The following is a 15527-nucleotide window of genomic DNA, read 5'->3' on the forward strand; positions in this document are numbered from 1 at the left end:
TTCCTCACTCCCTCTTAGGATGGAGCTGTTGCAATGCTAACGATTCCAAGGTTGAATTTTGCCCGGTGCAAACTTTGATGAAGTTAGCAGGATAGGCAATGAGTTCCACAATTATTTGATTCCCATCATAAGTTTTCCCTCATGCTCCACCTCACCTTGTGCAAGCTGAACAGCTACACAGTCCTAAAAATTTTCTGCATCAAAAATATTCAAAAGATAATAAGACTGAGAGACACAATGAGCTTTTTCTGCCAACTAGTTTGCCAGCAATTTTGCATATACAAACACAGATGCAGTTTAAAGGAACCAAAAGTCATCACAATCTTGATACTCACCCCTGCATTGCAGAATTTTAAAGAACCTGGATATCTCAGTGCAGCCCCCGAGGTTTTGTTTTCAGCAGGACATGACAGACACCACTGCATACGCCAAGCATGTAGTAGATTTTATTAAGCATAACTTTGGTTCTAAGTATTCCACCCTCATTCTTGTAATACCTTTAGTTAAAAACAATTATACAAGAGCAAATACAAAAAATATTAAATTATGAAAACAAATCCATTAAGGCTCCCTTTTTATATTTATATATATTTATATATGTACACTCAAACAAGTGCAGATATTAACAGAAGGTTAAAGCCACAAAAATGCTAAAAAATTTACTACTATACTATCAAAAGCAAGAGTTTTAAAAAAGTACAAAGTGGTAAGTGAGCCATTTTCAAATCACTGAAATATTTGCCGGATTGCTTCAAAACCCATATAGCTAAAGGGAAGATTAACAATTGCTTACGCTGACTGGCAAGCAGTTTCTTACTTGAGTAGCCGCACAGGACACTTGTGGTGTGACTAGCTGACCACCCATTTAAGGGTTGCCCATTCTAGCCCAATCCTGACTTTAAAGACAAGCTTTTGCCTGTCAATTTGACATGAAGGTGGCTGGGATTCCTAGACTAAAGGGTCAGCAGAATTCAAAGATGTTCTAACACACACGTTGATGTTCTGTTCACACAGAGAATTAATTCCAACCGAAAACAAAAACCTACCTCACGCTGTATGTACAAGGGAGTTTTCTGGCCTCCTGTGTTTCAGACAGAGAAACTCTACCCTGAATCACAAGCTAACATGGAGAGAAAGCAGAATGCCTTCAGCCTTGAAAGGCCCAATCCAACACACTCACTGAAGCCAAAGAGAGGTCCTTGTCTCCCACTGACTCTAGTGCCATTTGGTTTACACCAACTTCATTTCACTGTGCATGCATGGTAGGATTGCTGTGTTCACCAAGGGGAAATGGCTGAGAAGAAATGGTCTGCTCAAGCCAGAGGAGAGTCTCCTCACCAACTTCCAGACATTTCCACACTGAGCAGAAGGTTAATAGTGGAGTGGAAACCAAGAGGCATGAAGTTTGGTAGGCTGGGAGTGGCTAAGATAAAACATGAGCATGGCATGGAAGGCTCATATATAGTGCTGTCTCAACAACATGAAACAAACTCAATCAGTGCAAGTGTTTGAATAATGTGCTGCCAGAAAGGAAGATCCTCTCCTTCCAGAAGAAGGGAAGGAGAGAGTGAAGAACCTGCAACACTCAGGGTGTTCCTTTGTTGAGAAAATACATGGAAGAGTCTTACGTTTGGCCTTTGCCTTTTTTATGTCCATAATCTGAACAGTCTGGTAGGCCATCTTCATATTTAATCTTCTAGATGTGAGTCACACTGCAAGTCTAAATCAATGGCAATAGACTTATCACAATTCAATTTACTCTCAATCTGATTATGTCCTCATAAAAAATGCCTGGATCTTGACAAATTGAAGTCTGTATCTAGGAAACATTTCTAATTGTGAGCATTTTGTCCCAAGTGCTGTGCTGACATTGTATTTAAAATGTCCAACACTTACAGGAAATGCAAAAGGAGCTAAAAAACAAACCAACAAACCCTCCCCCACCACCTCTACAATACAAACATACCACTGTTGATATTAATAAAAAGTGTTCTCAAACAGTTATGTCCAATGTCATTACAAAGTAGAAATTATTTTGTTTAGCATCCTAAGGCAAAGACTAAGATTAGATCCTCAGCTGATGAGGATGAACACAGCTTCAGTGAGAGCTAGGACTGTGCCGACCAAGGAAGATGAGGATTTCTCCCCAGATTCTGAAGATAAGGTACCTGCACCCATTCACAACAGGTGAGAATCCAATTCTATAATCCTACATGAGTAATCTGTTCCCCACTCCTCAACCCAGGCTTTCCTGGATAACTAGTAGTCATAAGCATGAAGGATCAGATTCTGCCATCCATGTGCAAGCTGAGCAATATTTTATTTAATGGCAAGACACAGGGGCAACTTGTGGAAAGGCAGAAGGTGACAGAATTGGACCCTAAGACTCAGTGGTAACACACTCCCCTTCTTTCTTGAGGCTAAAGGAAGGATGGGATAAAATGAATTTCATTTTATGCCTCACTTTAGGGAAAAAAAATTCCATTTCAGTAGATTCCAACGATCAGTTTGGTCTGGCTTAAATGCTGCTCTGTTGCACGAACTGCAACAAGTTCCTGCAAGCAAAGAGCCGGAACTGATGGCAGATCAGATTCCTGATTTCAGTTCCAGCAAATAAGTTTGAACACTACCGAGTAATGTGTTAACACTGTACTCAGATGACCATGTCCTTAGATGAGAAAGGCCACAACAGCAAAGTAAGTAGGACTTCAGAACACTAAAAGTAGAAGACAGGTCATTTTGCATTGAGAGGTAAATTCACAGGTAGCACTGCACAGGCCTGTACACAACGGTGTAAGTTTAAAGACAGAGAGAAATCAGCTTCTGGATTCTCCCTGGTGAGAGGATCATCAGATTTCTGCTCCTTCATAGCCCAAATTCTACAAGCCAAACAAGGAAAAATGGGCTTTAAGGCTGCTCAACTTTTCACTGCTGGTGAATTTGAAGCATTCTCATCTTGCCCACAGCTGCCTATCCTAGTGGGGATGGGCAGCAGTGATCAACACACCTCCATCCTCCCGGATTTGATAAAAATTCCAACGGAACACAAATTATTGTGGGATATACACAGGCTGTAGTTCTAGATGGAGGCAATCTACCTGCACAGCAAAGCTTCGTAAGACATCACAGGAGGATTTTTGTTCTTTTTAAAGCAAAATATAATCTGTGTATATCTCCACTAAACTAGGATCACAAGAGATAAAGCAGTGCAACACTGAAGGAGTTTCTCTAGTATCCCTGGTTAAAATCTCTGAGTAAGCATATCAGACTGGTCCATGACTCTGAACTGACAAACAGACTCCTTATCCATTGATCTCAAGACTGCATTTGGCAAGTCGATCTGTTTATGGTACTGTCTTTTTAATCCACACATCCCAGGAATTAAAAATCTCATCTTCAGTAAGTGTCAGCTGGATGCTGTTATTTTTCCTCTCGAGGGGCAAATCTGAGACAACTTGCAAAAGCCTCTCTCTGCAGGAAAGCTGGAAGTCTGAGCAGGCGCTGGCTCTAGGAGTCTGGTGCTTCTGTTGCTTCCTGGACCGTCCTCCTCAAGTTGCCCTTGACTTTGACAAATTCAGGTGCATTTTCCTGCTCTTCCTGCATCTTCTGCTGCTCCAGTTCCAGCTTAAAAGGGAATCACATAAAAAAAAAAGTATATAAAACAGATCTTCAAATTACAAGACAAAAACCTAAAGGTTTCAATAACTGGCCATGCAAAACTCTTTAAAATGCTTCCTTTCTTTCTCTCATGGAAAAGATGAAGTTGCATTTCTTTGGGAGTATCTGTTCTCATAAATGATAATTCTTTTCAAATCCTCGGCTTTAGCTCATTCCAGATGTCCACCTTTGCCAGACGGACAAAAACTCTGCAAGCCCAGTATGAGAATAAGATGGAAGCATTTTTGAAGAAATTCTTGAACACCTTCATTAAAGAAACTACAATAATTCCTTTCTCTGGCTTTTACAACAGGACAAGGACAAATGTGCCTTGTGGGAGAACACATGTGAACAGCTACTACTGAGCACACTTGCAGAATTTATTTGAGTGTTTAAGTATGGATTTCTGTATCTAACTTGAGCCTCTTTTGGTGTATCCATTTTGTCTATCACAAAAAGAAAAAAAAAAAAATCCTCCTTGGCCCCTAGTTGTCCGTTTTTGAGAGCCCATTCACTGACATTTTTAACCCACTTGGAGCTCCTGCCCATGGAGACACTCAAAATTACATGTGAGGTTAGACACTCTGCTCTATGGGGCAAGGCTGTACAGTGCCCGTACAGAACACAGCTTACACGTCACACAGAATACAGATTGCTTGGCAATCCTCAGTGAAAGCAGATAAGTCAGCAGAAAGGAAGAAACAACCCTTTAGAAAACTAACAAAAGCTCCTGAAAGGAGCTTTTTTTTTTTTTTTTTTTTTTTTAACAGACCAAGGTCTTCCTGATTAATGGGGACCATGTATGGCTCTACCTAAATAATCTCTACTTTGTCTCTGGTTCACTGGCAAGGCACATGCCTTGTTAGAATAAATCACGACAACGTTCCTCCATGAGTCGTGTTGTAAATTAACGCTGTTCCTATGATGTTTACAGTTACAATATTGTTTGCAATGGGCAGGCTTTTCCTCTTCTACAGAATTTTCTATTCTACATATGTCCTTGGATAGCTCAGTTTCAAATCAAATCTTCCCACAAGCTGAACCATTTGAAGCTGGGTCCTTAAGAGCAGAAAGGAAAAGTGACAGGATGATACCCTTAAAAAGACAATAGCTTTCTCCCTCCAAAAATATTTCTAAGCCTAATTAAAAAAAAAAACTATAATAAAACCCCCAAACCTAAATAATGATTGGATTACACCTAATTTTCAATAGAGTAATTATTTGGCTTAATTGATTTCCATTGAGAAAAACAGAAGATACTGTTTTAAAGCATTCATTTATTTAAAAATAAATGCAATGCTTCAGGCACAGTGACTTCTTTGATGAGGTGCTTCACTGTAGAGATATTTCCTCGCAGGTACACGAAGTGCCTTAAGAGGCACAGACATGTTTGGCTGGCCCTGTGCCTAGCAGTAAGCTTCACCACAATGAACTCCAATTCCACATATCTCCATACTCAGGATCTTTTCCTTCATTTGAAAATGCCAATGGGCTCACACGTTTTAAGGCTACAAAAGATATTTTTAAAGTTGTCTAGTTTCTTATGTACCCCAGGAGAAAGAATCAATTGATTTTTTTATTCATTAAGCATCCACCAGTTTTGCTGCACTACAGCCTAACAGCCATTCTTAGTGGATCATCTCTTAACAGTCAGGCTACAAGAGTTGACTAATTCACCACAGTGTCAACGGTTAAATAAGGTCAGTGCTCCACACACATTCCTGTTGTCTGGTGCAGGATTCATTTGACCAAAGGCACACACCATATGCAGTTCCTATAGAGTAAGTGACAACAAACAGGTAATTGTAGAGTGTGATTTGACTCATCCTAAAAAAGATATCTGCATTTGATCAGAGGAAATGTGCCAAAAATTGGCTGCTGCTTCTCTCCTGTCTACAAAGGGAGTCTCAGGTAAGTAGCTCAGATGTAGGTGTGTAAAGGTAGTGTTATTCCCCAACTCACCTGCTCCAGTTTCTGCTGCCGTTTCAGTAGCTCTATTTCCAGGTCTGATTTCTTCTTTTGTGCTTCCTCTTCTTTTTGTTGTTTAATAACTTGATCTCGTTTCCTTTTCTCCATCACCTTCTGTAGCTCTGGTTTGTTCTGAGGTGCAAGACCCCTTCAAATTAAATGGGAGGAGTGGTGGTATGGGGGGGAACAGGGAAGAAAGAGATCAGTTTTAATTAGCAGAAATTCACACAGAACTGTAGGCACGTTTTCTAAAGTCAAGTAGTTGCCTGTTTAGATACATTGGAATATAAATAATTAATTAAAAGGAAAAAACATGCAGACATTTGCCTGGTTTCTAACCAAAACCCTAAACTAGAATTTAAGTCATATTATTACTGAGGATATTTCCCTTTAACGTGCATGCTAGTATTTCTCCTGTATAATTCACTACTTTGACTTTCATCTTCTTCTAGTCTTCCCTCCACTCTCTCAATTCCAGAAGAATGGATTTAAAAAAAAAAAAAATAAAAAAAAAATCACAAATCAAGTCTCTAGTAGAGCTAGAAACAAATTTTGGACAAAAGGCTTCCCTTGGTGGCTGGTAACTAAGAGATTGTGTTCAGACAATCCTACGCAGGGTGTTATGCCCATAGAAGTTTGCATGAACAGAACTAAAACATGGTCTCCCTCTGGATTTTGTCACACTGCTCCTGGAAATCGTGGATTCTGTCCTTCCCTGAAAAATGTGAGAGCTTTACCCATGCCTGGCTGCAAAGTTATTTCCAGTGAGAGCTCCCAGGCTACACTCAAAACCACAGAGCTAAGACAACAAAAATCCAGAATAAAAAAAAGTTGCAATCACCTTGGAGACCAGACAAAGGCCGGAAGATTCTCCCTCTCAAAAGACTTTAGGTACTACATCAACTGCGCATTTCAAGTCTGTTCAGCACAAATTGCTTTCCAAGACAACTACTCTAAAATGAGAAAGATTACTCTTTGGGAAGATGCGTGAATTCATTTATACAGGCACACAAACAGATACACACTTAGTCCTACTTATTTTTGTGACTTCAGCTATTTCTTTTATCTCTGTTATGCTATGATGTTTTCAAAATTTGTTATGATAAGATTCAAAGCTCTCCCTTGTATTCAGATATTAGCGTCACTTAAGTCTGAGCAGAAAGATCTAAAATTTGCCTTTGTTATTGTCATCTCCCCTGTGAAGACTATTATGCGAAAACATCCAGCATTAAGTTTAACATCAACCATTTTTTATTTCAATTTTAAGAAACTCAATAATCTGAATAAGCTTTCAGAAAGCGTATTTTTACCTTCCCCTACTTGGTCTGTATCTGTGGTTGCCTAATTCTTCCATAACATGCATACCTGACAGCACGTCCAATAATACATTAAAATGCCATTTTATGGTGACATCTATGAATGACTCCATATATTATGCAACACTCTATCCCTGTACATACCCTGACAGCAAAATCAAATATTTAGCAACACAAAAGCTGTTCCCTATTTCTCATAATAGGTCTCATGGCCTGAATGCAACAGAAACTACAAGATTGTGTTCGTATTTTATATTTACTACTTTTTAAATTACATTTTAACACATAAAACTGAAGTCAGGCAGAGAAAAGCTGGAGTGATTTTTTGTTACTACTACTACTACTACTGGATCAGTGAGGGCTGAACCAATGGAAACTTCCATACTGGCAATTAGCAATCAAGACAGCCACAAACCAGATGCAAGCTGCTAAGTAACATTACTCGGTCCTGCTTTTTTTCAGTAAGGTTGCACTGTAACAAAGCAGATGCACAAGACTGATTTAGATGTGCTGTAGCTATAATAAAGGGGACCTGCAGAAGATACAAGCAAATACAACCTCTCAGTCTAAATAAGTGGGGTTGGTAGTCAGATCTGTAACACAACAACTGTATTGTCAATCCTGTTTTCACTCTCATATGTAAAAAGGAAAAGTAACAAACAGGTGACTACTGGATTAACTGGGTATCTTGTATCACCTCCTAGTGATTGTTCTGGTTAAATAAAAAATCCTACATCTTTGATACAGAGTAAGCAAAGTGTGCTATAACACAAGTTAGAGCTGATAGGATTAAAACCTCGAAGGGACAGGACCAATACTCTGCAGAACTGAGGTTGACTCCTAATAAGTAAAACCAGTTTAAGATAAGTGACCAATGCCTTGAGGTACCACTACCTGGATCTTTGTTTGCCCCAAACAACTACCATTTCTGCAAGTAAATAACTATATCATTTAAAGACTCAATAGACACTGCTCACAGTAGGCATGGAGAATGATTGGACCAGCACTGGCTAATATCTTCTAAGATCCAGAAAAGGCTGTTCAGAGCTGACTGGTAAAAAAGTGAAGCTGCTGGTGCCTACACTGAGTCTTCACAATAAAATAAGGTGCATGTTAAGCAGAATTCTGTAGGAGTACCAGAAGTCCTCCATACATATGACAGTTTACAGTAACAAAGCAGAACACAAGCCTAATATCTACATTACCAAAAAGCCTCATATCACAGCTAGGACAGTGGCACGAAGCACAGAAGACTAACCCTCTTCCCAAAACCACAAGTTTTTCTGCTGGTGAAAACCCTCAAAGTATTTTGTTTCTGCACCAATAAATAAGAATCTAAAATTAACAGCTGCAGCTAATCAAAATCACAATAAGAGAAGAGTGGGTATTGAGGGCTGCACAACTCCTCTGTGTAATAGGATATTCTCCTAGAAGAAAAGAACTCCATACTATTTAAAAGTGCTTTATGCTTTCATAAACTTAAAAGAAAAAAAGTAGCCTTAATTTATTGCAGCCTCCACATCCTTTAGAATAAGACCATAAGTCGGGAAACTTCAACTATCTTTCTTTCAATGACTATAAACTTCTTGGTGCTAGGAACTGACTTTGATGTTTAATCCCATTAACGAAAAATAGGACAAACACCTATTTAGGCCAGTTTCTTCCAATTCAGTTGGCGTTCTGTAAAACATTTCTACTTCTTCATCACTAAAGAAATGCTGTATTGTGTATCCAATTCATTTAGAATTAAGTATCTAAGCCTAGCATTTGTGAGGATTTTGCTATTACACATAGAAAAGACCCCTTCTCCCCTCAAAATACTACCCTACCGGGGGGGGGGGTGGGGTGGGGTGGGGTGGGGTGGGGAAGAGAAACTTTCATGATGTGACTCTTATTGCCAAATAGACAAACCCAGTTGTGCTGGAGTAGCTGAAGCAATAGCTTCCTCCTCTCCGTTATCAAGGTCCTGGGTCTCAAAAAGCCTGAATGGCTGCTACCAGCACTTTATTCTCAGATGCATTCTCAAATACTGTTCTTCGACTTCTGTTTTGTGGATCCCCACACCCTTGCCTTTGGAAAGTCCATTCTGGGCAGCTTCAATGCACCAAATCACTAATTTCTATCATAGTTAGCTTCTGTTTGTTTAAATGGAGAAGCATCACAAGGTTTGGTGGCTTTTTCTCCACCGTGTGGTCTGGCGGCTATTTTCTTAATACGCTTTCTAAATAAGTCCTTCACTGCTGAAGAGATTTAGTAACAGAACTTCAGCTATTTCTGGGCCAAGTGCCTGTGTCTCTGAAGTTGATGAAATCAAGTTCCAGTTATTTACATCTCTAAAAGCAATATATAGAGCAACAGCTGTGCATCCAATCCCAGAATGGAGGAAGCAGCATTTGCGTAACATACAAAGAAACACTTGTGCAGCAGCAGAGCAGGCACCAGACTACCACACTGCATTGCAAGAAAGATCAAGTAAATAGAGAACAGTCTCATGTGAAATAAAAATATATGATTTCTTTGATTTAAAAGTGGCTCCATAAAATTAGAGCACTGGGAACAGTGAAAACCCACAGATTTTATCATCCTGCTGGTAATAGCAGAATTTTGTGAAATATTTGATAAAGTTAAGAGTTCAAGACAAATTACGGTGCCCAGGTAACCAATATGAAATGTAATAGGGGAGAACTGAACTGCTTCCTCTTGAAACTGACCCTTTGTGAGTATTCACAAAAACAAAATTAGAAGTCTTTTATAGCAAGCTTTTGCAAAGCAACTGAAATTCAAACAGAAATAAATGCCACGGTTAAGAAACAGTCTTTTCACCTACAAGATCTGAATCAAAAAGTGTCTGCTGGGTTTTGGGTAATACGAGTTTTAGTTTCATCAAGGTGACAAGCTGTGTGTTTGGGGTGGGAGGGTGGCACAAGTCATTTTTTAGACTCTTACCTTTTCTGATTCATAAGCAACTCTCTGTGGAGATCTTGATGATTCCGGGATGACTTCACAGGATTAATTAATTTCTGAGGTCTAATTAATTCAGGATTGTCATCATCTATGTAGTCTGGTTCAGCCATAATCTTTCTTGGAATGGGATATGGGTCTTTGGGTTCAGTGTCCTTGTTCACAGTATCTGTAAAACGGGGAAAACTGCAGTAAATCTGCATTGAAAGGCCTTTTAAAGATGTATTAAAACATAAAGGCAGCATATTACATTGGTAACTGTTATGCTTTTCCTAGATTAATTTTGTCTGTAGTAAGTAAAGGCTCTCAGAGCAAACATCAGTAGTATCTTTTTAAATAGATCGCAATTTCACAACAATGTCATCTCCAACAGTCTTCATCCATTGACTTGGAGACACAGATCCCCCCCATTTTAAGAATTAGACAAATAATTTAGGTTAAGCGCGTGAAGAGCTCTATTGATTTTAATAAGCCTACTCAGATGAAGCATTTTTAGATCAGCAATACTGAGACCCTTAAGACATTCCTGCCATCCAGTATCATGTCAGCTATGGGGAAAACACCTTCTGTGGATAAGCCCTGAACTGTACTGCACTGAGCAAAAGCTTCTGGGTGGAAATTGCCAGATCTGCAATTGTTGGGATGGGGGGACATATTTTTGAGGGGAAAGGTAAAGGAGAAAAAGTTGGATGAGATTGTTTCTTAAAGGCCATATTTCACCCAGTGAAAATCCACAGAAGTTCACTGATCTAAAGGCAATGAAGTCTTTATGATTTATATCATCTGGAAACATGGCTTTTTCCTATCCTAAAAAGCTTGTTTATACACCAAATCACAACTTTTAATCAACAGCTGACAAGTAAACTATGGTTTCAAATAATTTATATGTGACCATTCATATCCCATTCCACTACAAAGCCTCAGTCACAAAAAGTTCAGCATCCAAAACAAAGCACATTCAGAGCAATTCTGCCTTCGTTTGCTGTTGTGGAACCTGCACACAGAATCTGCAATTATCAGTTTGATGAAACATTGGCCCCTCAAACAGACCCTAAAAAAATAATCTCACAGCATGTGGGTTTACATAGATGAAACAACGGGACATGAAAGAAAAGGCGAGAGACCTCCATTAGCCTGACTGGCAGAACAGCTGAATGCTGAACACTGTATGGTACGGGGCTATGACACAGATCAGAGAATCACTGGGATTTGCTGCGTATTTTCCAGTAAAAGCTGAATATGTACTTTAATTTAGATCCCACTGTTACCAGCCCTTCCCTCCCTCTCTCACTCCACGGGCTGCAAAACCTGGCCAAATTCAGTCTCAGTTTAATCCCTAAACTATTTTCTTTCATTAGGAATCTCATATTGTTGCTCAAGTCTGATTCAAAATCCACTTGACATAGCGGAAAGATTTCCACTAATACTTCAGTATATTAATACTGAACAGTACCACCATCACCCTGCTTGGGCTGCACGTGTGCTTACAGATGAAAAAGCAAAACGACAGGACTAAGTTTTCAGCAGATGCGGGGAAGCCACTCTAGATTTGAGTGTGTCCAATGGACCCGGGATAGCCCTTTCAGCTTCTTTGTTTGAATGGATGATGTGAATTGTGTTTTACTGGTGCTACATCTCACACAGATGAGCAAGCTTCTACAAAGCAAATCCAATGAGAAACAGCTTACCAGTGTGAGCGGCTCTCAGGGTGGCCCCTGCATTAGTTTTTCAAGGCAAGTTTATATGTAGCATTTTTTAACTCTGTGGGGGTGCTAGTTCTCACAGAGACCTCTGAAACTAATATAAAAATTGCCCACAGTTCAAAACTATGTAAGTATATTGCTGTACATGACATAAACCTCTTACTGACATTGATCATGCAATAAAAATACTTCTTCCATCACCCCTTCAGAGCCCTTCCTGCTTCAGTCAAGCAACCAGCTATCACCACACATGTCAAATATACAGGATCATTGGAAAACTGTGGTCAGAAGAAACTTGGAAGATTTCTAATCCAAACTCCTGCTGAGAGCAGGAACAGCTATGAGATCAGACCAGGTTGCTTAGGACTTTACACAGTAAAGTCCTGAAGTCCTCCAAGGCTGCACAGCCTCTGTGGGCAACCCTGCTCACCCATCTTCATGGTGAAGTTTTCCCTACACCTATATGAACCTCTTGTTTCAACTCATGCCTGTTGCCTCTCACCCTCCAGCCATGCGCCATGGTGAAGTGCCTGGCTCCATCCACCTTCTTGGTAAGTTCCTCCTAGGCACAGGGAGCTGCTGTTAGTCCCCCCAACCCTGCCTCTGCTCCGGGCTGAGCCGGCCCAGGTCCCTCAGCCTTTGCCACAGCACCAGCGCCCTGGCCTCCAGCTCATCTTGTGTGGCCCCTCGCTAAATTCCTATCTCAAATCCCTCATTGTTTAGTTGCATGCCATATAAAAAAAAAAAAAAAAACCAAACCCCCCAAAACCCGAACCACGGCATACTTTTCAACATATAACACATAGCACCATGCTGCTAATAAAAAATGTGTGGAAGTCTTTTCTCTTTACCATAGACAATGAATAAACTAGCTGTAGTTCTTTTCTTTTTTTTAAATAAGGACACAATGATTCATACTTCCTCAGTGTTCATTTCAGGCTTATCACAACTAAAACAACTCAGATGTTACATATCCAGCCACCACCCAAAATAAACCTGCTCTGCAAGTATTTGTTTTTCTGTACCCCTCTATCAGTTCTGACGCATTGATGGGGCTGCAAGTCTTCTAGAAAGCATTTGTCGTCGGCAGCTCTCCATTAAAGTAAATCCAAAAATAACCTGCTGCTCCTTCAAGACAAGTTTTCTGTTTGCTTAGACGAAGATGAAAAACGCAGAATTACCCTACAACTGTCTGCCATAATGTACTATTTTTTTTAACACGAGCCCCTGAAAACAATTTCATTCAGTCATTTCTCAGAAAGTTTCATGTAATACTTTGCAGCACATAGATTTGCTTTTGGCAAGCCCTTAAAATAAAGTCTATTGATTCCTCTTTCTTCTGTCCCATCTCTATTTTTAAAAATGTATTCAACTCAGAGGTCAGGAATTGTGGTTTCCTAATGTAACATGAACTCTACTAGCAGCAAACTTGAATGAATAAAACTCCCTTGGGAACTGAAGATGCTTTCAGTGTGTGATTAGGCTGCAAATGATTTCAGCTAGGATTTCCAAACAGAGCCAGCAAAATAGGGCACCCAGTTCCCACTCAGTGAATCCTCTCACACCCTTTGCAAACCTCAGTCTGGCTGGAGGCCACCAACCCAGTCCCGCAGAGTCACTGTGTAATATTATACACAAACAATACAAATAAGACAGTGTGATTTCTACCCACACCCTTTCAAAGCAAACATTTAAAAAAGCACAGGCAAGTTTCACATAAAAAGGAAACTGAGGCACAAAGGATTCACCATGCCAATGGCAGACAGTAACAGAGCTGGCAGTGTAGCCCCACAGTTTCATTCTGAGATTCAGGCTCACACCAATAAACCAGTCAAGCTTTCAAGAATCCCTTCAAAGTCATCAAAGTTTAGTCAATTAAAAAAAATAAATTAATTCCACAAGTCTCTAGTGCTCATCACCACAAAAGTACACAACCCATAAAGCTGCTTTCAGATCATCACTAGGTGCAACAGTGGGACATGAACAATCCAAATAATCACTTAGCAGGAATATGCCTCCTTAAGAGCATCCGAGAGGCTCCTTTTAACCATCTGCTGTTACATGATCAATTGAGAATGCACAATCCATTTCTGTGTTTCCCCATTACCTTGCTCCAAAACAAAGGAAAGAGATTTGGATTCAGGGGATGTTTTAGCTGAGCTTGGCTCAAGTTTAATACAACCACTAATTTGGCAGGTGCTTCCCCAGTGCTTTTGCTGAATTAGCTGTTGCTGCACAAGCAGCACAAAAGCATTTATCTACCCTATCTTGTCCTGCCTGAGTAACATTCACAGACTTTGTCCATGACTTCTTACGTACGCATGGATTTTCATCGAGAAAGAATAAATTGGGGATGCTACATGGAAGAGGAATTCTAACTCCTCAAACAGAACTACAAAGCAATTTCAATATCCCAGTAGACAAAGAAAATGCCTCTGTATAAAAATAACTTCAAGTATCCTCTCAGACAGAAATTTAATGTTTTCAGATACAAAGATACTCTTAGAGCAATCAAGAAGTACCATACTGGTACCTCAGTCTTGGAGAGCCAAGACCAAGTGGTCACATACTTGCAATTCTCTCATTTATTTTCCTTGGAGCACAAGTAAATTCAGGGAGAATGGAAAAGACCTGTCAAGTTGATCATACTGAAGAGATACAACTGAACCAGGGTGTGCCAGAAGCATGCAAGTTGCATCTGGGGGAGCATGTCCAACAGACACGTTTGCTTCCAATGTTACTTATTTTTTATTCTATCTATAGAGGGTATTTTTCAGAAAAAGTCCCTTAATGGTAGTAACACTAGAAACACGCGTACAAAGAGAACTACAGACAGCCACTAGCATTTTTAACAGATTCAGAGTAGATCTTAACAGCACTGGGTTAAGGATTCAGCAGCTGCCAGAGCTTTTGCTACAACAGGGCTCCCATAGCTTTCACAACAGAGGAAAGTTCATGCCAAAAAAACCCTCGTGTTTATATGGCATTCAGGGATTGCTCATAACAGAAATCACCCTCTACATATGGAATCTGAATATAAAAATTCCTGCGAGACACCATATATTTATATTATTACACACATATATGGCATTTTCACCTTTCAAATGATTCCCACAATTATTTCCAGCTATGAAAGCAGACGTGGAGTTGAGGTCCCTTAAAAAGCAGATAAATAAATACCTAAAAATACCGATGAACATAAAAATAACAGACTAGTCCAGGATCCAAAAGTTACATTAAGGCTAAATTCACATGATTTCCTTTTTGCCTTTATAAATTCCTGAATTAATATCTTCCACAGAAGCATTAGCTCAAACACTGAGTACCTCCTGAAGATTTTATTCTCAAAAAGCTTCAACATCTGTTCTGAGCTGTACTGTAAACCATCAAACGCTATTTTTTAAGACTTACATTTTTAGCTCTTTAAACTACTGCGTAGACTTGTGGTTTGTTACAAGTAACCCAAAGGCATTCTTTGAGAAGAAATATGGTTTTTCTCTCCCCCTTCCGATTTCAAGAGGAATTTGAATAAAAATTCTTCAGCACGTCTCTGCTTAGACATTACACAACCAGCACCGCTTGTATCAGCCAGCTCAGGTGGAAAGCAAAAGAACTACTTAAATGCAGAGTGGGCTTTCCAGGCACCATCTCAGCACTGCTTGCACATGAAAGCTCACCACTGCTATCATTTTTACCCATATGTTCTGGGTGCAGTAAGAGGCACTTGACTAGAGAGATTTACTTGATTAATCCTTGATTGTAGATATGATTAATAACTTCCCACAGTTCAACCTTTAATTCAAAGTAAGAGTTCCTGAAAATAGAATACAAAATACCCTTCCCAGACAAGATGCTCAAGCCAGCCACTGTCCAAGGAGTTTGGCTCTTATTCACACTGTCTTTCACAACTGAAAGGGATGAT

The 15527-nt window shown here is 39.7% G+C and overlaps 1 protein-coding gene across 5 annotated transcripts in view; it reads right to left on the minus strand.

Moving 5' to 3' along the window:
• Window positions 1-428: 428 nt before the first annotated feature.
• Window positions 429-15527, minus strand: part of FAM107B (family with sequence similarity 107 member B) — a 62465-nt gene continuing 47366 nt past the window's right edge. For all 5 annotated transcript variants that reach the window (XM_075024708.1, XM_075024712.1, XM_075024709.1 and 2 more), the window contains 3 exons: window positions 9888-10071; window positions 5620-5773; window positions 429-3624 (listed from right to left, as the gene is read on the minus strand). In XM_075024708.1, coding sequence (XP_074880809.1) covers window positions 3508-3624; window positions 5620-5773; window positions 9888-10071 — 455 coding nt within the window. In that variant the 3' untranslated portion in view covers window positions 429-3507. The remainder of the gene's footprint in view (window positions 3625-5619; window positions 5774-9887; window positions 10072-15527) is intronic.

This window comes from Buteo buteo, chromosome 4 (genome assembly GCF_964188355.1).
Source record: "Buteo buteo chromosome 4, bButBut1.hap1.1, whole genome shotgun sequence".
Classification (NCBI taxonomy): Eukaryota; Metazoa; Chordata; class Aves; order Accipitriformes; family Accipitridae; genus Buteo; species Buteo buteo.